A 25,000-nucleotide genomic window follows, 5' to 3' on the forward strand; every position below is an offset into this window, starting at 1 on the left:
CTAAACGAAATCGTTGGACCAAACGAATGCCGCATGTGTATGATAAAGATTCGGGTGCGAAGTGGCCGAGCGAAGGAACGCTACCACGTAAGATGCATGATGGGAGGGATGCTGTCCAATAGGAGAGAAGGATTTCATGGCTTGGCTAGCATCAGGAACCAATGGGAGAGCAGGAGGATGGTGGCGAGTCTACTAGAACTAAGATGGCGGCGCGAGTTTCAAAATTGTTATCGGGCGAATCTCAAACTTTCAGAAACCTTTCGTATCTTGAAAACTTTTCGCATGTAGAGCAGTAAAATTTTTCGTGTCAGCTTTCGTATCTCAAATTTTTCTTAAGTTGAGCCTTTCGTATCTCGAGGTACCACTGTATATATAATTATATATAATATATTATATATATATATATATATATATATATATATATAATATATATATATAGATATATATATATATATATATATATATATATATATATATATATATATATATATATATATATATATATATACTATAATTATATATATATATCATATATACATATATATACTTAAATATATATTATATATATACATTATATATATATATAATATATATATATATATATATATATATATATATATATATATGTATTTGTGAGTGTCTTATTTTTTCATTTGTTTCTTGTTATTATGTGCCACAATACAAATGTATAACATTATACATCACATCACAGTTGACTTGACTGATAAAGGGATTTTGACGAAGGAAAAATCTATTTCTGGGCAAGGGCCCGTGTCACCCAGTGAAATGTCCCTTTAGCACACATTTCTAAGGTAAATTAATGCTAACATACCAGAGAAAAAGCTAAAATGGAAATGCCAGAATATTCTGGCTCGCTCACCTTATATATAAAGGTGTCGGTATGGTTTCTGGGGCGAGTGAAACCACTACCACGGGTCTCTTGCCATTTAGATTCATGCTTCTTCGAAAGGCCCACTCCCCACTACAACTACTACTAGCGCCTCTGACGGTATCACTAGCGCCTCTAACGGCATCCTTGGAGTTAGCCCCCAAGCTTGGGCTCAAGGGTGGGGTTATAAGAAAAGGGTGGGATTTCACTGTGCAACACGGGCCCTTGCCCAGAAATAAATTTTTCCTTCGTCAAAATCCCTTTTCTGGGCCCAGCCCGTGTCGCTACATGAAATAGTACCAAAGAATTGGCCACAAGCTTCGAACAAAGGAGTACAATGACATATTGTAAGGAAAAATGAAAAACAATTAAGGTTACTTAGTATAATCTAAAATCAACTTTTGAACTAGAAATAACTGTACTGAAGGCTTAAGAGTAAACATAGTAACTTAATATTAACCTTAAAATTAAGGGGGCCGGCCGGAACCCCTATATATGGTGGTATAGGGCGAAAAATGCACCCCTATATATGGTGGTATAGGGCGAAAAATGCAAAGTCATGAAAAAATTCATGGAGCTTCATATGGCAATTGAGAATACGTATACGAAATATTTTGTCAAAATTCCTCTTACTTTCGTAGTTACAGGGTAATTAGTAAACATAACTCAATAAGCCTAAAACATTCATCTGTACAAGAAAATGCAATATTTCTTCTGTTATCGTAAATTTTGATAATTATTGGCAAAGAAATTGTGAGAAATGGCATCTGTAGAGATTCCGTGGCTCGCAGAAGCGAGTATCTGGTTCAATCATGAATCAGTTGGACCATAGACTTCAAGTAGATTACACGTTCGAGTTTCACCTCGTGACATTCGCTTGCTTTTACGTATGTTTATGTATGTTTCGGCAAGAAGTTCATCATGCCAATGAGGAAAAGACAAAGAAAACATCTCGCTAACATACAGACAAAGGAAAATCGCTCAAGTATTATTACAGCATATCATAATATACGCGTAGTTAGTGAAGAGAGAGGGGAGGGTTGTTGCCTAGTAACGCCCCCTTCTTGCCTGACAGCACACATCACACTGTGCCCAAGGCTATGATCTTTGAGCAAAGAGATCTTCATTTATGATAAATAACATAGTTTTGGTTTTTTAATACCCAAAATGGAATATGAAATTCATAATAATCATGATTTATTAAATTGTATTTGTAAAAAGAGAGTATACCTTCGACTTTCACCTCTGACATTCTCTTGCATTTACGTTTGTTTATCTTTGTTTCGGCAAGATGTCATCATGCCAAAGAGGAAAATACAAGGAAAACATCTCGCTAACATACAGAAGAAAATTCGCTGTAATAAGCCGAGTTAGTGAAGGGGAGAGAGGGGGTTACTTAGGAAGGAGTGCCCCATCTTGCCTCTAGCAGTGCCCCAGGCTACAATATATGAGCAAAGGGATCATCATTTATGATTAAATTATGATAAATAAAATAGTTTTGGTTTATTAATACACAAAAAAGAAATATACATTCATAATAATCATCATTTATTAACATTGTCTTTATACAAATACGAAGGAAAACTTTGAACGCCCGTATCTCAAAACTATACTTATTGACCTTCAAAATCTATCTCCTCACTTAGTTTTAAAGCTATAACATTGGAATTTGGTATATAACTCAGAAAGACATTATAGAACAATCAAATAGAGCCCTTTTTCCAATTTTTGTTTCGTCTTTTTTTATAAATTTTTTTCTCGTGATTTATAGTGTTTATTTTTTTACCATATTGAAAAATTCATATCTAGCAAAAAAATGACTTTTAGAAAAAAAAATCTCCATTTGATTGGAGGTCGACATCAGGTCTATATATGGTAGTAATCCCAGATCTTAATATTAAATATCAAGGGAGGAGATAGAATTTGAAAAATGGTTATTTTCGGGATAAATTGCCCTGGCGTCACAAAACCGAAGGTCAGAGGCGAAAATCATATGCGGTTTGGAGATGTCCCAAGTCACCTTATTAAGTGGTATGAATGTCAAAGTCCTGTCGTTAAAAAACGGCATTAGCCGGCCGGCCCCCTTAAATACAATATAACAAACTGGGTGAGTAATCCTAAAATAAAAACAAGGAAACATCACAACTATGTACAACATGTGGCATCCAAGGCATGACAAAGGCTACATGGTGGCAGAGCCATGGGAAGAATGTCAGTGAGGCAGGTAGAAAGGAGATCTAGATATAAGCAAGCTACTTACTACTACTTAAGCAGTGTCAGGTGAAACTGTGTTTCCCGCTGCCACTGCTGGAAATTTAAGTGCTTCTAAGGACTTGAGGTAATAGCGTTTGAACACTGTCGGAGATTTCCAGCCTGTATACTTTTTCAGATCATCAAAATTCATATGCTGAAAGTAATTAACTGAGGTAGCTACTGCCCTAATGTCATGTACCCGGGGGAAAGATTCTGGGTTGGTTTGTTTAATGAAATATAAAATCTGTTGTCTAATTCCTTTTAAGGAAATAGTGCCACCTTTTTCCCTCATAAATAAAGGGCCTGAAGATCTTAAGGCCATTCTTAGGGCAGTAACTAGACCCAAGGATGGGTCCTGAGGAAGTGGGAGAATTTTCCACGGCGCCCACCTATCTAGAGTGGGTCCTCATTTTTAGCTAAAAATTGGCGATCTGGAGAAAGTAAGACTTCTCCTGAAGGGAGAAACTCTATATGACCTGAGTCTCTAGATAGAGCTGACAGTTCAGATACCCTGGCTCCTGAAACTAGACTTAAAAGGAACAATGTTTTCCTCAGGAGGGGTAAAAAGTCACATGAATCATTATCAGTGTCTGAAGCCAGTTTGAGAACATCATTTAAGAACCATGACACAGACTTAGGTCTCTCTGATGGCCTGAGTCTAGCGCAGGCTCTAGGGATAGAAGAAAAATAAGAGTCTGTTAGATCTATTTTGAAACCAAACTGGAAGATTTTCTTGAGTGCCGATTTAGTAGTAGTGATAGTACTAGCTGCTAAACCTTTTTCAAATGGCGACCTAAAGAAGGAGATGGCCAGATTGGTTGTCATGGTTTGAGATTCAGACTTCCTCAGAAAAATAGCTAGTTTTTTAACTGCTGAGTCATACTGACATAGGGTTGACTCTCGTTAATCTGATTCTAAGAATAGGATGTTTTGAGGGTCAATGTTGGCATCCCTTTTTGCCGCAAACTTCATGAAGTCCATAAAGTTAGGGTTTTCTGAATTCCTGAGGAAGCGTACACAGTCTTCGTTTGTACTAGTTGAGATAATCTGGGATTGGGAATCCATTGAGGTCGGAGTCCCAACTCCAATAGTAGTGGGAACCAATTGCTCTTGGGCCAATTGGGGGCTATTAGAGCAATGCAGCCCTTGAACGTTCTGAGTTTGTTCAGAACCTTCTAAAGAAGATTCACTGGAGGAAAGATGTAAATCTTCTTCCATTGATTCCAGTCTATAGCCATGGCGTCCGTGGCATAAGCCAGAGGGTCTAGGTTGGGAGCCACGTAGCAAGGGAGTTTGTGGTTCGATTCCGTGGCGAAGAGATCCACCTGAAGCCCCGGGACTTGCTGAGAGATCCAATTGAATGACTGCTTGTCCAGGGACCACTCCGATTCTAGTGGGAATGAGCGAGATAACGCATCCACTATCACATTCCTTCCTCCCGCTAGGTGTGTGCAGACAGGTGCCATTTGTTCTTGGCTGCCAGTGAAAATATGGCTATCATGACATGGTTCACATGGCTTGACTTGGAGCCTCCCCTGTTGATGCAGTGGACTACTACTACACTGTCTAACACCAGCTTGATGTGACATTTCTTGGCTGGGTGAAGTTTTTCAGGGTGAGGAACACTGCCATAGCCTCCAATACGTTGATATGGAGCTGGCGCAATGGAAGGGACCAGGTTCCTTGTACCTTCTTGTACTGAGAGTACCCTCCCCAGCCGCTTAGTGATGCATCTGTGTGGATAACGAATGCCGGCGGAGGGAACTGAAGAGGAATTGACTTCGACAAATTCTTGACCTCTGTCCAGGGGCGGAGGCATTTGCGTAAGATCGCTGGGATAGTGGATAGTTTGTCCCGGGATCTGTTGTTTGCTCTTGAGCGCCAGATGCGGTTTATGTCTTTGAGCTTTGCTTTTAGCAGAACGTCCGTTACCGAAGCAAATTGTAGAGAGCCTAGGATCCTTTCCTGGCTCCTTCGAGCATTTGCTTGCACTTGAGAAATTGTCTGGTTGCTTTGGCTATTTCTCTCCTCTTCAACGACGGAATTGATAGAGTGTGAGAGTTCAAGTCCCACTGAATGCCCAACCACTGAAAGCGAGACTCCGATGTCAACCGGGACTGGGTCTTGTTTATCTGGAATCCTAAGTGTTCCAGAAACTTAATTACTTTGACCATTGCTTTGTGGCATTCCTCGATGCTTGTGGCCCAAACGAGCTAATCGTCCAGATAAGCTACTAGCATTATTCCCTGAGAACCGAGTTCTTGAACCACTGTCTCCGCCAATTTTGTGAAAATTCTGGGGGCCACATTGAGCCTGAAAGGCATTACCTTGAAGGAGAATGCCTGGCTCCCTAGCCTGAAACCTAGGAATGGGCGGAAGAGTCTTGCTACTGGAACATGACAGTATGCGTCTGTAAGATCGATAGAGGTGGTGACGGCCCCACGGGGTAGTAAGGTCCGCACCTACGAGAGTCAGCATTCTGAACTTGTCGCAACGAATGAATAAGTTTAGACGGGACAAGTCTAGAATTATTCTTTGTTTGTTTGAGCCTTTCTTTGGCACGCTGAACAAGCAACCTTGAAACTTCAAGTGCTTGACTCTTGACACTACTCCTTTCTGAAGAAGTTCTTGGGTGTACTCTATCAATTCCGCTGTTGGTTGTTGATGGAAGGTTTTGGATGGAGGAGGACCTTTGATCCAGCTCCACCCTAGTCCTTTGGACACAATGCTCTGTGCCCAGTTGCTGAACCTCCATCTGTGTCGAAAGAGGAAGTCTCCGTCCTACCTGAGGGTCCTCACTGGTTCGGGGAAGGGCGTGTCCTGTGCCCTCCTCGTATGTGTTTACCTCGGCTGGATGCTCTTCCGCCGCCTCTCTGACGGAAGGCACCTCTAGCTCTGCTACCCCTACCGAACCTGTTGAAAGGACTGACCTTCAAATACTGGGTTGAAGGCCGGGGAGACAGCATAGGAGGTGGAAGCTTGGTTTTGAGGCTGCGCCACGAACAGAAATTGTTGTTGAGGCTGTGACTTTGACGTAGATGGTTGCGGTACCTGAGATACCGGAACTGCCTGCATCACTCTGTTCCTGGGGAGCCTGGAAAGGCTGGAATTTCCTAGGCTTCTTCGATTTCTTGGTTGAAGAGGCCGACTCAGATTTCCTCTTACTGGATAATCCCTAGCGAACTTTCAGACTCTGGTTGAGTCTGGTAGCCTCACAGTGAACCGAGTTCACCACCGACTCTGGGAACAGATCGGCACCCCAGATCGGAGCAGCCAATAATTTATTGGGCTCATGCCGGATGGTGGCTTTCTGCAGGACATGCTTTCGACAATTACGCCTTGCTACAATAAAATCATATAAATCACATTGCATTGTATGCAATTGTGATTTGGCTATGATTTTAAACAGAGGTTCATCTCCGTACATCAGAGATGATACCTCTGTCATAACAAGTGTATTGAGGGACCTGGACAACCTCATTCGGGCGTCGAATTCAGCCTGGATGAGGCTGTCCGGAAGCCTGGGTAGCCTCTCGCTAAATTGCGTGATGGCACAGTCTGGTTTTAGTTTCCCGACCGAAAAGGTGGCCGGGAGATCCAACCATAGATCTTCCATTCCGGGGAGAAGGAGCGATGTAGGCTCCGTTTCCCGGAGCTGCGGCACTGGCTCATCTCTCATCGTGGCCTGCATCGTCAGCTCCGCTACCTTCATAGTGAATGGGATGGGCGTTTCTCCGTCCACTATGAACATTGTGAAAGCGCTTTTAAACGCTTGGACCCTGGTGTTTATACAATCCCAATCTTCCAGGCTCCTAAGCCAATCGCGTTGGGCTTGATCCCTGGAGAGGATAACTGTCTCCTTTGGGATCTTGTCCTCTCTCCTCATGGCCGCTTCCGTAAGGCGGGCATAACCGATGAAGGGGGGTTGCAGATCTGCAGGATGAAACTCGAAGTCCTCAAGCCTTCGAGTTCCACAGTCCGCCAATGTCAGCATCCCGTCTTTGAAGGGAGCGTACGACGAAATCTTCCAGGGATTACTCGCCGTGTAAGGAGGGAGAGTATTATAGTTCGGCATGGTTTGGACTGCCATGCCGGACTGTGCAAGACCTGTCACGGGGTTCTCACGGAGACCTGCGATGAGGTTCTCCTGAGTGACCAGTCTTTCCAAAATGGCTCGGATTGACTGGCCTGACTCCTCCAAAGAAGATGAGATCTGGGTAAACATCTCCTGGAACTTGTTTTGAACCAAGTTCCCGACCAGACTACCCATTTGCTGCATAATATTTGCAGTAAATGAGTCTGTGTCGAACGGAGTGGGTTCCAGCTTCTCCTTGGGCGTCCTAGGACGGGCTCCTGTCGAGGTCGAAGGCTCAGGGTCGGGTAGGAGCTGAGCCTTGTCCTTAGAAGACTTACTTCTGGAGCCCTTGGAATAAGAAGAAGTTCTAGGCTTCTCTCCTCCGGGATGGTGAGCCGGAGTTTTCTGAGAGCCACTCGAACTAGACTTCTTTGACAGAGTCTTGTGAAGCGTCTTGAGTTTGCGCTTCCCTTTAACCTTAGGAGGGATCGCCTGGGTGGACTTCGGTCTGACCGACTGCCCATCCCCGGTTAATCCCTGGAAAGAAGAAGAAGCAGCAATAGGGGAAGAAGATCTAGATTGACTCAAGGGGAGACCTTGAGTCCCTACCAAACCTGCCTCACTTACACTCCTACCTGCGGCGTCTACCGTCATGGGCTCGAGGTCCAGGTTGAGAGCTGCTACTTCTTCTAAACCCTCCTGGTTTCCAGGTTCCTCCGCGGCTAGAGTCACCTGCTCTTGAATGGTGGCGATGAGGGCAGCCATCTTCTTGTCCAAAATGTATGGCTGCCCCTTTGTCACGTTCCGACCAAACCCGCCGACCCAGGCCTTCAGGGTGGTTTGGGCGGCACCCTGAAAGAGAGTCAGAATTAATACTTAAGACTACTTAAGATTAACTTAAACTACGTACAGTAAATGATATATCACAAATTATATAGATCAATAAATTATATGTGACAAGGTTTAGTATCTGAAGGTGTACTTACTCCGGAGGAGACCTGATCCACCAGCTCATAGCAGATGGTGCAGCTCTCGTGGTGCCAGACTGCCAGTTCCCCAAAGCGGATCGCACAGGTAGCTTGGGTCCCGCAGACGTCGTGCCCACACGGGTCCTGGAGAACGGCGTTGCAGCCCGACTCCTGGCAGTGGGTAGCCTGTAAGTGAAATGATACATGAGTATCAACACTAACTTGCTGGACTAAGTCCATGAAGTGATATATCATAACACCGGAGTGCACCGGAGTTCACAGACAATTTTAAAGTTGGTCTCTACCTGCTCTTCTGCCATGTAACGTGGTGAGTGTCCGATAGAGTTGGTAAAACTAGAATCAGTGTGTCCCCGGCGTTGCCGGAGGACGAAAATATCACCGAAACAGTAGTACCTAACCTATACGCCGGAGCGAGGAGTACTAGGACGGCGGGTGAGGAGCAGGGGGGGACCAGCAATTAGTGGCGGGGAGGATAACTCCGCCGTAAAAACTTAACATTAGAATAAGTAGGTGGTGAATCCAGGTGGTGAGCGGGGTCTCTGCCGACTTAGGCTAATATAAAGGATGTAAAGAATAAACGTAAACATGCAAAAGGTAAAAACAGATGCCAGAGCTTCTCTACAGTCACTAACCTTGGGGCCTGGCAGTGCCGGAGCCCCTATCCGCCGGAGCGGGAAGGGTCTTGACTCGGGGTGAGAGAGAGGTTGGCCCGAGAACTGAGGAGATCCGAGCGCAGCCGAGCCTGACGGCCAACCGAGGCTCAGCCGAGCAGGGAACCCCCCCCAGAACTCTGTGACAAGAGCGGTGCGAGCCAAGCCAGCGTCGCGTGTCCCCCTACTAACTCCCGTATCCCCCGCGTGGAGGGGGGGAAAAAGGGAGGGAGCTCGGATCGGTTGCCAGGGACAACGTGAACGAGCGTATCTCCCCCCTGGAGGGGGGAGGAGGCGTGAGGGACTGACGCTGGGTGGCTCATGGTGATCGCCTGGCCTCTTCGCAGTCGTGGAGTGAGTCATGCGGTGAGACAGACCAAGCGATCTGAGGTGGCCTAGGCCATCTCCGACAGTCTCGAAAGGCATGAATACAATAACATCCTAGCAAAAACACTGGGGGAAGGCAGAAAATCGAGGATAAGAGAAAGAATAGTCCTGGAGAAGCTGGGTCGGGCCAACCAAGACGGGAGGGCGACTTAGCAACTCAAAGCAGCTGGCCTATGCTGATACGTAGGAATGTAGGGCGGTGGCCAGGGTGGCTCAGGACCAAAAGAAAGGACGAATATCCTAAAGGAGCCTATCATAGACCTAATTACAAAGGAACATGCATGCATGAACTCTGAGCTAATAGGAGCGATGTAGGCTACGAGCTCGTGAGAACTTAAGGAAACCCCCCTGTTAAGATAAATGCACAAATAATCGTAATGACACGTCAATAATGCAAAACCATAGTAATAAACATGTACTGCTAAAACATTCGAGCACAATCGGTATAGGAGACCGAAAGTAGCACGAAACAATGAAACATGTGGGAGCGAGCCGCCGGTAACAAAGCCATTCAGGACGCCATCTTTCATAACCGAAATAAAAAAGGTTAAACGGGCCCTTGCCCAGCTAAATTGACATGAAACACTTCTGGCAGTACTTAACTTGGATGCAGCAATAGCTTGATGTTCCATGATGCAAAGATAATCTAAAAACGAGCACAAAACACAGAGCAAGAAAAAACATGTGCGGTCTGAGTGGTGCTAACGAAAAGGATGCCGTTAGAGGCACTAGTGGTACCGCCAGAGGCGCTAGTAGTAGTTGTAGCGGGGAGTGGGCCTTGGTACGGCCCCTCTCTGGTAGAGGGATTTCGAAGAAGGAGGAATCTAAATGGCAAGAGACCCGTGGTAGTGGTTTCACTCGCCCCAGAAACCATACCGACACCTTTATATATAAGGTGAGCGAGCCAGAATATTCTGGCATTTCCATTTTAGCTTTTTCTCTGGTATGTTAGCATTAATTTACCTTAGAAATGTGTGCTAAAGGGACATTTCACGTAGCGACACGGGCTGGGCCCAGAAATTGGTGAGTTACTTGATTGTGTTTAGTGAAGATAGAAATGACGGATTTTGAGGTAGCATTCAGTTTTGACCAAATAATACAGTTATTAATCTTATGGAATAATATTCTTTATATGTATATAATCCTTGATAAATTGTGCAAATTTTAAAAATTTTTCTATAATTTACCTATAATACTTCGTGAATTACAGCGAAATCTTTGAGGAGTAACATATTACTTTTTCAGTAAATTGGGAGGAAGAGTTGTTTTGCATATGATAAAAACAGTTTAAATGTAAATATATTTTATTCTCCTATATAGTACTACTGTCAAAAAGCACATTGCCTCATGGCTATCTTACAAAATATTAAGTGGCTACTTGAACAAACAAGCAAATGGCATAGCAGCTAATCAGAGTACCCAGTGCTACTGAGATAGATTTATATATATGGCTCTATTTATGGTAATATCGAGATGTTTGAAAGGTCAGATTTTCAAGAGCCATCCTGATTATGGCGTGGGACACAGTAATAACAATCTAGTTCACAAGAAGACGTATTTAAGCCATATTTCGACTTTAAAAAACTTCATATAATGGAACATAACCTTGTCCCATATAAATAGTTTTTAAGGATTAATTTACACTAAATAGAAGAGAGAAAATCGCTCTGAATTGAGTTGAATGCAGCAAAATGAACTTACTTCTATCAGCCGATTTTTCCAAACCAAAACATGATTGGTTTGTTTGTATTTTATAATATAATAGTAACATAAGACTAAATACAGTATTACTGGATAAAGCGGTGTAAAGGATAACTTTTTAAAAGGGCACCAAGGAAAAGTTTCAAATTCGTTATGTTTATATTTTATGAGGCAGTCTCGGCACTTAGGGGAAGCCACCGATAACCAGACAATGGTGCTAAAAACCCTACACAGGGTAAATCCCAGTTATGAATATAATGAACAAGTGCCACTGAACTGAATGCTGGTAACCGAAACCAATGGTAACCGGGGGCTGCCTGTACATAATGTGCCTACTTCAATGATTAAGGGCATGTTTGCAAAGTGAAGTGATGTAAAAGATTTTGTGGAGATTTATCATCCCAACAAGGATGTTGTAATCCGTGTCTCCAACATCTTTAATGACAGTGCCGTGTTCCACTTAAGGCGAATTTTAAAAAGACATCAGAAACAAATGTCTCTGGACGATTCTGTTGAGCGACAGGGGTAAAGTGACTCTCAAGCTGGTCCTAGTGCCAGTAAAAAACAAAGAGGGAAAGTAACCCTAGATAGTGCCACTAAAAAATGCAGAGAAGTAACCACAGATAGGTCTTTGATACCTGAAAACAGTCTGGAGGGGGATTCCCCTTCCAAACAATAACCTCTCCTCCTCCTCCTCCCTTCCTCTCCATTTTCCATATGCTAACAAGGTAAGAGTGATGTTAAATGTTCATTATTCATTTATATTTATTTTTCTTTGTTTTTTTGTATGTAAAACTATGTTAAATGTTCATTATTCATTTATATTTATTTTTCTTTGTTTTTTGTATGTAAAACTGAGTTTATTACTTATAAAATGTATTTATTTTTAATATTTTGGGGGTTGGAATGCATTATGTACTTGTATTTACATTATTCCTTATGGGTATTATTATTTTGGTGTTCGTGGGAGGTTCTGGAACTGATTATGTACGAAAACCAAGGCTCCATGGTATTGGAACGTGGAAATACACATTTCTCATATCCAGTCTCCCTGGTGCATCGCTGACAGAATGGAGTGATTTGTTTCCATAGAAAACTTTGTCTTCTGTATGAAGACATTTAAGGCGTTTAAATCCAATACTGGTCTCCAACCACCTGTTGATTTCGGCACCACAAACAGTCGATTGTAAAACCCTTCAGAGTTCTCCTCTGTGACTACCTCTATTGCTCTCTTCTCGAGGAGGAAATGTACTTCCTCTGCGAGAGCTGAAAACCTCTTTGAGCCTACTCTGTAGGCAGTCAAGACGATGGGCTTCTTGACTAAGTTTGGTTTTTCTAGGAATGGGATCGAATACCTAAATCTCAGTACTGTTGCCACCCATGGATTTGGCCCTCATTGGCTTCTTACTTTCCAAAATTGCTGGACCCTGGCACCTACTGGGACATAGAGGAAGTCGATTTCACTTGTTGGTGGCAGGTCTTGTCGATGTCATCTTAAACTGCTCAAGAGCTGATCTGGACATTGTCTCTCGTCCTGGGGTTTGGTCTCTGCTTGCAAAGGTGACGGCGTTTTAGCACTGGTAACAGTAGCAGCTTTTTTTGGGTGTCTTGTGGACTGAGCCAACAAGTCTTACTGACAGAGGGAAAAGGGAGTCCTTAATTAAAGGTGAAAAAAAGAAGTGCAGACTTCTGAACAGTAGTAACGCCCTTAGTGGTGTAGAACACCAATGTTTCCTCTTTTTCAACAACCCCATAGTATGAAGGGAAGCTATTTATCTTGATGCGTCCCTCACTCCTTGGTCTGCACAAACAATACATCTAGCAGGTCTGAACAAATGTCCAAATGAAAGTTGGGATAATCCTGAATCTTCTTAGCCAGTGCTCCTACAAACCAATAAAAAAACTGATTACTTCCAAAATCTTGAAAGTATTCTTCATAAAATGATCTAACTCAGCTGAAGAAAACAATACCTTTGCAGCAGAGAATGCCGACCTTCGGGCCAATCTATGAGACGAGAGACGTCCCCTTGAGAGGAGGCAGAAACTCCCAAGGAAGGAACTTCTAGAGTAGCATAATACACATACCTTCTAGTTAGAAAGTGAGAAAGTGGATAGCTAAAGCAAGCCTTCCCTTAATCTCTCTTGTCTGCTAGCCAATTCCATCTTAGGTAGTTTGGCTGAGTCAGACAGAATGCTTAACTCAAGTGTTTAAGCTGGAGAAGCATGAGCTGCTGGAGAGAAAAGGGTGGGGTATGTGAGCAGCAAAAACGTAAGTAATGCTTCATAAGCTGTAGAAGGTGCACCTTCTTCTGGTGCTTTATTCTCTTCCTCTTCTGCTGACGACACTGGAGACAGGGAGAGATCCTTATCGGGTTTTGGCACAATGTTGCTTTAAATATCCTTAGATATTATCCAACATCTACTGAGCAAGATCACTAGTCTGCACTGTTCCTGAAGGTACATAATACGCCGCCGAATTTGCTATATTTCCTTCTTCTGGTGTGGAACTCGCTGAAGAGGAAAAAGAACAGTCAAAATCCCTGTGACTACCTTGTACTGTCTGATGCTTGGAACTGCATGTTCAGTGGCCACTGGACGATCAACCACTTCTAGGTGCCTGGAAGAAGCTGGGCACTTTGCCGCCGATTGGCACTCCTGTGCCACTTGGCGCTACTTGGACGCAGGAGTTAACTGGTGCACTTTAGGGACAGCTGCACTACTAGGTGCTGATGAGCGCTTACATCTATGAACCTGGGAACAGCATTCAAGTGGGAACCTCTCTGGGTTATCCCAAAAACTTCATGAGATCGCTGGCACCACAGAAACATCAGCTGCAGACCTTTTCAGTGGTCTAGAAGAATTACTTTAACGCCAATGGCGCCTCCTTTCCAGGCTGGAAGCCTTGGAACTAGAGGAAAGACGGTGCACTTCCACAAAGATGCCTTTCCAATGGTTGTCTACTGTCATCACCAGGGATTTGGCAACAGGTGAAACTGAAGGATTTCCAGTATGGGTTCTCCCTGGTGTAGGGGAGTATGCCAAGGACCTTTGCCTAGAAGAATCAGCAGGGTGGACAGCCAGCTCCTCCAATTGTACTTCATTCGCCTCACTTTTGCGCTTCATAAGTGCTTTCACTGACTGACCAAACTAAGACACTATGTTAAACAAAATTCAAACTTACTGTCGAATTTACTCTCCAAGGTGGCAATATTGGGTGATGGAGTTAAGAACCTGGGAGCTGGGACCAGGGTTAGGAGTAATAGCAGAAGGGCTGGGAATGGGAGAAATAGTGGAAACAGAGACAATCAGAACTTCAATTGACCTATCTGATTTCTGACTAGCAGTCACTCTGTCTTGCTTGATACTAGCCTTCCTCTGTCTACCCTTGCTAATTTAGATATATGAGAATTTAAAGTCTTTCACTACTTGATAACGCATGCTTTACATTCCATACAAGTCTCATCTACAGGACAATTTTGACCTCTACAGTTAACACAAATTGTATGAGCGTCATATTTAGATGTTAATCTAGCCCTCTGGCCTTTGCTGCTCTTTCATGGCGATTTAGGCATTATCCCCCACGTTGCCAAATACACTTCTCTGGAGTTTTAAAGGCCTATATTATCTTTTGCCCCTTTTTAATCCGTGGGTCTGTTGTCTCCTGGGAGCCATATACTTTCTGGTTGATCCCTATTGTCTCCTTTCCTTAGAAAATCTTTCCATTCTTCCAAGTCTGCTTTTCATATAGGCCTACTGGACTTCCGCACTTTTAATTTACTTGTTTTGTGTTAATTCATCTACATATATTCGTAAATTCCAAGCTCGCAGAAGCTCTCCCATTTGCTGATAGTTGTGTGTGTATGTATGTAGGTATGTATGTATGTATGTGTATATATATATATATATATATATATATATATATATATATATATATATATATATATCGTATATATATATATATATATAATATACGTATATATATATATATATATATATATATATATATATAGTATATATATATATATATATATAGAGAGAGAGAGAGAGAGAGAGAGAGAGAGAGAGAGAGAGAGAGAGAGAGGGTGGCATAAATATACTCTGGTTATGCAAGTGGAATTACTGGCAGCTATTTCATTTATTATCTATATATAGTATAGTCCCTAGTTTCTTTCCATTACGAGTATTCATAACATATTCTTATATCCTCTTTTATAGACAGATTTAGTTCCAGCTTCACTGTTTACTCAGAATATTTAATTGTTTTGTTTTTTGTTGTTGTATATGTTTTTATCATCAAAATACAAGATTCTTTTGCATGACTACCAAACCCGACGAAAAATATCTGTTTGTGTTTTAGTCTTCATAAGGCTTCTCAAAACAATTAGATGATTATTTGGGTCATGAATTCCATATAGTGATAATAATAAAAGAAAAAATACCGAGACTATATATAGATATATTACTGCATGTTAAGTATACAAAACTTTCAAGCAACAATTCTTCAATTATATAAGTAAATTAATTTTGGGAACTGAAATGAAATATTTGTATTAAGAATGGTACCAGCAGCCCGGCATGAACGACAATTAAGCAACTAACTTTCCCAGTTCGACATCTTGGTGCCCGAGGTCAGTTTAACACTTGAGATAGGAACTGGCAGCGCTGGAAAATATTTTTGCCACTTTCAAGAAGAAACGAGTTGTTTTTTTGTTGTTAAAAGCTAGAAAATTACAAGGGCTTTTTATAATCTATAGGGTATAGTGTTGAACATCGTCGGTTAAAGTAATTGTCAATATAAATAATCTGTTAAATTTGTAAATTCTGATTCAATTTCTAAAGATTACCACAATCCCTAAGTCAACGCCGAATGGCTACCAAAAAAGAACACTTCACCGATTATCAAGGAAAACAGCAAAGAATTCAAATTTCGAACTAGATGCCGACTCACAACCTCGTAAGTGGGCGGGACTAGTTTCCTAAAGCCAAAACAAAAGAATCGTTACCGTGAATTTCGAATTTTAGCTGCCGATACTAGAAACTGTTAGCTATGTAATTGCCTGGTAAGTTGAGTTACGTGTGTCAAAACATACCTTAAACGATCTTTGCTTTCTTCAGGTGTGAGCTGATCAAATGTCCGCGCTTCATCTTCTCCAAGAAAGGCCTCATGGTCATAATCTGGGTTATGGATTCCATCCACAAAATGGGTCTCATCACTTAACTTATCCTGATGAAGAAAAATTGTGAAAATATTGAAAGTAAAGTGTAGTATAAGAAAAATTGTGTAAGATTTTCTCTTAGGCACAATGTTATCTATCACATTTCACAGAATACCCATAACAAAATAAATAAAAAATATCTAAATCAGAAGAAAAGCCAATAAGTGAAATTGGTGTTTCTATTATCTTCTTATACTGCATAAAAATGCTTCCCTTTGAACAGTTTACAAAGTAATTCTCTTAGCTTACAACAGCTCTAGCTGTCATCTTCAGAGTTTTTCAGTTCAGTGACCTACTGTTTATATATCTTCTAGACTTTAATCTTGCTTCCAACGGGTCCATGCCAGTTCTTCGTCATCTTTCAATCTGGGGATTTTCTGTAATCCATCTCCCGTAGTTCATATGCAGAGCTATGGTTTGAGCTTTTGACCAAATCTATTTGCAGTCATTAATTTTGCATACTAATTTTCTCTCTCTATGTGATGCACCCTATAATTCTTAACCCACAATGTACCTCTTTAATCTAGTAACCTTAGTATACCTGGCCACTGCTGGACTATAGAAAATGCCAGATTACAGAATTTGACCTCATGTGCTAAAAATGAAGTAAATTTATTTGTTAAACACCAGATGAAATATACAAAACTCAATCATTATTTATAAATCGCATCAACTATGAGACGACTGGAATTAAATCCAAGGACATTTTAGTTTATACTCACTAATTGATTGATTGAGTCTATTAAAACTAGGGTCACAACATCTAGGTTATTGACACCGAAATAAATTTAAATGGAAAAAAAATTAAATTTAAAATAAATTTCATATAAAAAATGTAAAAACATATGTACATAAATATATTTGTTTAAATATATAAATTCTTACATAGGCATTCTATATATAATTATACTAATTAAATTTTGTTGAGGAGGCCCATCTCATACATAAAGATATATAACTGCTCTATATTAAAATCGTTTCTGAGAATTGTAGCTAGAATAAAATTACCTTCTCTGTTACGTCCCCAAGACAGAAATCTGTCTCAAATTCCCAAGTCTTGGACATTCAACCAGCAAATGTCTCGCAGTCTAGGGCACAGTACAGCCATCGCAAAATGGAGGATTTTCACGGGACATCAAATCCTCAATCTGCACACCAACGTTTCCTGTCTCTTTGGCATACTATAGGGATATGACCAAGGACACACTGATGACGTAGCACTGCGCATTTTTTGATTAGTTAAAATATTCTCCCATTGGGACTGACAACATTTTTTAATTCTCTGACTTACTAGAGGATATAAATCCCGATATGGCAGTAGGCATCTTGTGGGTTCTCGGGAGCCCACTGCCAATTTTGCAAGTTGGTCAGCTTTCTCATTCCCACCCACCCCAACATGGGAAGGCACCCAACAGAACTTGACTTCTTTCCCTCTTCTTTTCAGTAAAAGCAGCCATTCCTATATATCTAAAATCAGAGGGTTTAACGAGTTAAAAGATTCCAGTGACTGATGAACACTTCTTGAGTCACAATATATAATAAAATTATTTTAAATCTGGATTAATATTTCCTTTAAAGCCTTTAAAATTGCATATGGTTCTGCTGTAAAAATTGATGCAACAGATGATAACCTCCCGCTTCTCTCTATATCAGGAAGGCTACACCAAAGCCGATGCCAGCATCTGCCTTTGAGCACTAAATTATATATATTCTTTATCTGTGCTTTACCAACCATGAACAAAATTATGTGAAGGAAGGGCAGAAACCAAATAAAAGTATACACATAATGCAAAGTGAATACTCACCTGCTACTACGTAATTACATTTCTTCACAACTGAGGTCAATTCGTTTTGGGGCGGTCTTTCTCCCTAACATAGTGATCCAGCTGATGCTAGCATCTTTTATGGTGGCAAAATTACATCCAGGGAACCAATATGTAGACCTATTTGTAGCATATTGCAAACTTTCTAACGTTTTAAATAAGATGAATCTAATACTAATCCACAATCATAAGTCGCCAGATCTCTAATATTTCTATGAGTAATTAACAAAATACTCAAAACCAAATTTCACACATGTAAGGCACACGCTTCACGAACACGAAAAACAAACCAAACAAAATGTTCTCGCCATAGTCAGCATTTTTGTCATTAGGCACCGCAAATCAATAAAAATCGGGCGACTCAGTATTATGACAGAGCTGAATGGCTACTGTAACCTGTGACTGTAACTGAAAGAGCTTATGGGTGGAACCTTAATATCCAGCGGTCAACAGGTAAAAAGAAGAAGAAAAAAAAAAAACGCTGATGCTAGAGTTAATCCTTACCAACAAAGTTTCTTTATTTGTTGTCTGACCCACAAGTCTCTCTGAAAAAGTTGACACCTGCACCACATCAGAGCTAAAACCAATTCATATGCGCACGGCTGGCTAGCAGTGAACAACATATATTTTGTAACTATTATTTGGTGACTTCCCATTTAGCCTTCTCTTTTTCCTACTGCGTTATAATAGATGCAATTGGCTTCATCTATCGCCTGACCAATTGCTCTTATTCAGTGTTTACCTACAACTGAAAAGAAACTGAGAAATTAACGACGGTAATCGAAATTTCACCAGTGAAATCAACCCAGTGAATGAACTTCACAATAGCCCTATTATAATGAAGTCGTTTAGGACGAAAGGCTTACTGTTAGATGAAATTCCTGGGCTTTTCTAGGACACAGACATGACCGTTCGGTACAGATGTCGCCAGAGCGAAAAACCGATGCTTATTTTTTTTATAATCTTTTGATGGTCTGCATCATACCAGAGACTACTTCCTCGCCCTCTACCATCGAATATGTAGTATATCAAGCACTCGGCCACAGCTCAAATTTGTTCTTAGATCTACATTTTCTTCTGAAACTTAGTTTTGTAAGTAGAATAATTGCATTGATTGGCTATGCCATGCACTCATTTTTAAACAAATTATCATAAAGTAAAAATGAAGTAAGAAAATGAAATATGTTTATTAGCAGAAAATCTTATAGGAAAGTTTTGTATGTTGAGAAAATGGAAAATAACATCTCACACTATTACAAAATTATCTTTTTACAATTGGCATCTCATGATTCTAGTTAATTACTGATAAAGTTAATTGAATATACAGCCGAGATGCATTTATTATTTCATTAATTTCATTAACATCTCCAGTCTCATCGTTGTTTAATTTTCCTGCTGGTTACCTTTGCTTTTCTAAGTGATAATTTTATTACGAATTTAACATCTTCAGTCAATTTCTTTCTTTCCCTACGAAGGCAGAAATTTTCATATGCTTTGCTAATACCTTCTTCTATGGCTCACATATTCTGAAAACTCTCATAATGAAACTGTGATGGTAATTGCTTCATAGCAAAGGAAGATAAAGGAAAGGAGAATGCATTTTCGAGAAGTTCGGCAGCAAGGAGGCGTTAGCACATTGTGTTGGAGGTGCCTGTTATCATGATGGTTCTAGAATCGGCAGGAGTGTAGTGGAACTCGTCTGGCGCCGTCGTTACGTGAGAAACGCCGCGATTTCTGATGCAATACCTCGTCTAGATTCATCTAAGAATTTCTAGAAATCTCGCGAGTCTGTGATGCTCGCCGTAGGCTCCGCCCCCAGAGTGCCGTATAAATAAGACTGTCGTAGCAACAGCCACAGAGATCATAGAAGAGAGACTCCAGTTAGTCACCGAGAGTAAGAGCCACAGATCAGATTATCCGTGAGAAATCAACAGCAGCAGAGATCATCCATGAGAGATACGAGAAAAAGGAACCGACGAAGGATCAGGAAAAAAGTTGCTCAAGAGTTGGTTGGATACTGGTCTAGTCGTCTTCAGGAGTGGACGGATTATCTCGTGTTATCTCGACGTCGAGCAGACTTCAGAGAAGAAAAGGTCCTGCTAGAGGTTTTGGGGAATTCCTGCCTTACAAGTAAACTATTTTCTGCAATACGGAGTCAAGAGGACGTCTGCAATTGCCGCTCTCCTTTTGTGAAGCCACCGCTACGAGTCACTAAACCGTCCCACAAGTATTTGAATTACCTCACTGTTCCCCCAGTTCATGCAGTGTAAGATTCTATCTTTTTATGTAAATAGGAGATACCATTCTGCATTTGCCTATGTTAGTAAGCTTGTAAATAAACCTTTGTTGTGTTAGTGTTTCTTTCTATATTCGTATCCCCAGTTTCAACTGTTGGTGTTGAAAAAATTTTTTTTTCTTATTATTTCATATCGAACCTGAAGCGGACCTCTCTCAAGAGGCCGTAACATTGTGTCGACCCCTTGCCAGGATATTTCGACACCGTAACATTGTGGCGACCTTGCCTAGGCTATCAACACTTTAACAGTTGGAAACAGGGAGAATATAGAAAGAATCAGAATGAGTGAGATGGTGAAAGAGTTTATTGAGTCAGGTAAGCTACTAGGTCTAGAGGGGAATGATCTCCGTGAGTATGTTGAGAAGAAAGAAAGGGAAAAGTATGAGAGAGATGAAAGAGCGGCTGAGAGAGAAGTAATGAAAATGCAGCAAGAGAAAGAGAGAGAAGCTATGAAAATGAAGCAAGAGAGAGAAGCAATGAAGATGCAGCAAGAGAGAGAAGCAATGAAAATGCAGCAAGAGAGAGAGATGTTGTTAATGCAGCAGGAAGAAAGAGAAAAAGTACGTATGCATGAGCAGGAGGAGAGAGAGAAAGAGCGTATGCATGAGCAGGAAGAGAGAGAGAAAGAGCGTATGCATGAGTTGGAAATTGCTCGGTTAAGGGAAAGTACTTGTAACAGTCGGTCAGGCGAGAACGAAAACGAAGCTGATACGTTAGGTATGAGTGAAGTGCTAAAATTAGTACCAAAGTTTGATGAGGAAGATGTTACGACATATTTTATGTGTTTTGAGAAGTTAATGGAACGAATAGGTTCTCCTAAAGAAACGTGGACTTTATATTTGCAGTCAGTTTTGAGTGGTAGGGCACTTACTGTGTATAGTTGCATGTCTAAGGAGGAATGTGATAATTACGATATCGTGAAAGAAACTGTTCTTAGCGCGTATAGGCTAGTACCGGAGGCGTACCGTAAGAAATTTAGAAATTTGAGAAAGGATGAAAATATTACGTATGTAGAATACAGTAAGAAGTTAGATAGGCTGTTTTTTGATTGGTTAACTTCTGCTAAGGTTGAGGATTTTGACGGTTTGAAGAACTTAGTGTTGTTAGAAAACTTCAAAGATAACGTATCCCCTGAGATTAAACTTTATATAGAGGATAAGCGAGAAGTATCTTTTGCAGGAGCAACTAGGTTAGCTGACGAATATAGTCTAACTCATAATTTGAGTGTTAGTAAGAAACGAAATGATCCTTCGTCTGGTAGAGTACAAAGCAGTAAAGGTTTCAGTCCTAGTAATAGCAATGCGAGTAAAAGTGACTATTCCTGTTATACATGCGGAAAACCTGGTCTTACGTCTAAGGTTTGTAAGAGTAAGGTGGCATCTAGTGGCTCAGAATTAACTTGTTTCCAATGTAATGGGAAAGGGCATTTAGCGAGAAATTGTGCAGTAGAAAAGAAGGATGGTAAGAAACCAGTGTCTCTAGTTAACCTTTCGTCAAGTAGGAATGATGTGTTGAGAGAAACTAGGAAAATATTTGGTGAATTTCTGTCAGAAGGCGTAGTTTCCTCTCTTGGAGGAGTAGATTCGAGAGAAGTAGTCTTGCTTCGAGACACAGGTGCTGCTGTCTCACTGATTTGAAGTGTGTGTGTGCCGAACAGGGCAGAAATCAGTATGGAAGAGAAAGTCATGTTAGGTGGATTTCCTAACACTTGTGTTCTTTGTCCTTTGTTGAAGTTGAATTTAGAAAGTCAGGTAGTGTCAGGAGAAGTAAAACTTGCAGTTGTGGACAGTTTGCCCGTCGAAGGCGTTGACATTATTGTCGGTAATGACTTAGCTTTATCCAAGAATGTGAATCCTCTTGTGAGGAATATTCCAGTGCCTGAGATGGTAGTAACTAGGTCGGGTTTAGATACAGACGTAGACCATGGTCATAATTTGTTCGTGGATTCGAACGAGAGTGAGTTCGTGGATTCGAACGAGTGTGATAGAGGTAGCGAGGTTGATCTTGGCATGAGTGTGGCTGAGAGACAGGACTCTATCGATGTAAACAGTGATAGCCAAACGGAAAGCGTAGCTGTCGAGAGTAACGTAGTAAATGTACCTGTATCTAGTACTAGTTACGGTGATGAATTAGGCTCTAACATTTTGGATAAGGATGAGCTAGTCAAGTTGCAGAGAGAGGATGAGACACTAACCCGAATTTTTTAATGTGAGCTGGATGATGATCTCGATGATGTGTGTAAGGAAACTTTTTGTTTAAAGGACGAAGTTTTGTGCCGTTACGTTCGACCGAAGTCAGGTGTAAAGGGGAAGTCACAGAACAATTAGTAGTTCCTAGGAAGCTTCGTGAACTAGTTTTGAAGTTAGCACACGATGAGCAAGGACATTTGGGAGTAAATAAAACTTTCAAGTGTATTAGTAGGGCGTACTTTTGGCCTAAAATGAAAAATGATGTAAAGAGGTATGTGTTAAGCTGTCATGAATGCCAAATTGCCGGGAAACCGAATCAAGTAATCCCCAGAGCTCCGTTGTGTAATATTCCTTCAGTAGGCAAACCTTTTGAGAATGTAGTTATCGACATGGTTGGACCTTTGCCTAGAAGTAAGGGAGGGAATATATATCTGTTGATAATTATTGATAGACTAACTCGCTATCCCGAGGCGGTACCTGTAAGAAGCGGCAACGCGAGGACCGTAGTTAAACGATTGTTGAATTATTTTTCTAAGTTTGGTCTGCCTCGTACTATTCAGAGTGATAATGGTAGTAATTTTGTATCCAAATATTTCAAGGATAGAATGAAAGAATTAGGCATCAAATTCGTAACTTCCACACCTTATCATCCCGAATCACAAGGAATTGTGGAGAGATTTCATCAAACATTAAAGGGTTGCTTACAGAAATTGTGTAAGAACTTCGAACACGACTGGGAAGAAAAGTTACCATTCGTTCTGTTAGCTTTAAGGTTAGCACCGAGCGACACTACCGGATTTAGTCCATTTGAGCTTGTTTTTGGTCACACTGCTAAAGGTCCTTTGGAAATGTTAAAATGTTACTTAACCCTCTTACGCCGAATGGACGTGTTAAACGTCGAGTCTAAATGTCTCCCCTATGCCGAATGCACGTATCATACGTCGACTCAAAAAAGTTTTTTTTAAAATTCGCGGAAAATACTTATAGGCCTACCAGCCGAAAACTTTTGAATCACGCGCCTTGGGGGATGCTGGGAGATCACGGATCAAGGCCTTGTTTTGTTTTGAAGCGTGACCCAAGTGCGCATGCGCGGAATCCTTCCTTCTCGCTCCAGCCAGCATCATCGTAGCATCATCCGTCAGCGATCTTTTGCCGCAATCGTGTTTGACTGAGCTTGTGCGAGACTTTGAACATTTGTGTTGGTACAGAACGTTCATAGAGATGTCTGACCGTCGTATGACACGCGAAAGGCGCGTTTTACCCGTCGGAAGGGATCGTGTTAGAAGAGTTTTGGACTTGGATGCTGGCGAAGGACCCAGCACCCAACCTGACCTCGGTCCTCAACGCCGTTCTGTGCGACCACGTGTCGATGAAAGTGCTTCGAATGTGTCTCATTTGCCGTTAGTAACCCCAAGGAAACATCGTGCCATCCTTAGGGGCATTCGTAGGAATTTGGGAGGGCTCAAACAAAGAGACATTGACGATTATTTATCGGAGCTCGATCGAGAGCATTTGGCAAGTCCTCATTTTGATGGCGGTTGGTCATCCAGTGACGAGGACATTACTCCCGATCATAGTGATGACGAGGATTATTTGCCCCCAATGTCCGTTTCGAGGGTCACATCCCGAAAGTGAACTAGAATTTAGTAGTTATAGTGCTTATGAGGGGAATCTGAGGAGGGGGAGGACGATGATTTAGGATCAAGTTTTGTTGGTGATGATGATGGGATACAGAAAGCGAAGGCTTGAGTGAGGGAGATGGGCCAGTGAGGGGGGTTCGTGTGGGAAATCGTGCCGCGCTCGTGACCCCGCGGCTCGTGCCCTGCGCGCGCGCGCAGGGCACGTAGAAGGTCGGATAGTCGTGGCTAGCCTAGGGTCGTCCGAGAGCGACGATGGGTGGACAGAGGACCCCACACCACCTACCATGCATCCATTTACGGCAAATCCTGGCCTCACCGTACCTGTTCCCCTGACTGCTCTGGGTTTTGTTCAGCTTTTCCTTACGCGGGAATTGCTGGAGTACCTGGTAGCAGAGACGGTGGACTACGCCAGGTATTGCCGTGATGAACTACGCACGACATTATCTTATCACTGGCGAGGCTGCGACCTCTCTGACATGGCGCATTTTTTTGGGGCTCCACGTTTTTTTTGGATTGATTCCTGCTGCCGACGTCAGGATGTATTGGAGGCGTAATTTTCTTTTATGTACGCCCTATGTGCCCGGCATTATGCCCCGTGATACTTTCCTGGCGTTGGACAGATATTTTAACGCCTTCAACCGAAGGGCCATACGGAATAACTCTGATCGCCTCATTTTAGTGCGCCCATGTTGGAATATATTCGTGAACGCTGTAAAACTCTCGTGATTCCTGGAAAGAACCTTTCTTTAGATGAGGGGATGATGCCTTACAAAGGACGTCTAAGCATCAAAGTGTATAACCCCAAGAAGCCGAAGAAATATGGCGTGAAATTTTTTTTTATTACCGAGGCCAACACTGGCTACGTCGTGGACTTTTCGGTGTATTCCGGGGT

The 25,000-nt window shown here is 41.7% G+C and overlaps 1 protein-coding gene across 2 annotated transcripts in view; it reads right to left on the reverse strand.

Annotated features, from left to right (window-relative positions):
• Nucleotides 1–25,000, reverse strand: part of LOC135216382 (calumenin-A-like) — a 265,917-nt gene that overhangs the window by 91,023 nt on the left and 149,894 nt on the right. For both annotated transcript variants that reach the window (XM_064251653.1, XM_064251652.1), the window contains exon 3: nucleotides 16,035–16,168. In XM_064251653.1, the coding sequence (XP_064107723.1) occupies nucleotides 16,035–16,168 (134 nt within the window). The remainder of the gene's footprint in view (nucleotides 1–16,034; nucleotides 16,169–25,000) is intronic.

This window comes from Macrobrachium nipponense, chromosome 6 (genome assembly GCF_015104395.2).
Source record: "Macrobrachium nipponense isolate FS-2020 chromosome 6, ASM1510439v2, whole genome shotgun sequence".
Lineage (NCBI taxonomy): Eukaryota > Metazoa > Arthropoda > Malacostraca > Decapoda > Palaemonidae > Macrobrachium > Macrobrachium nipponense.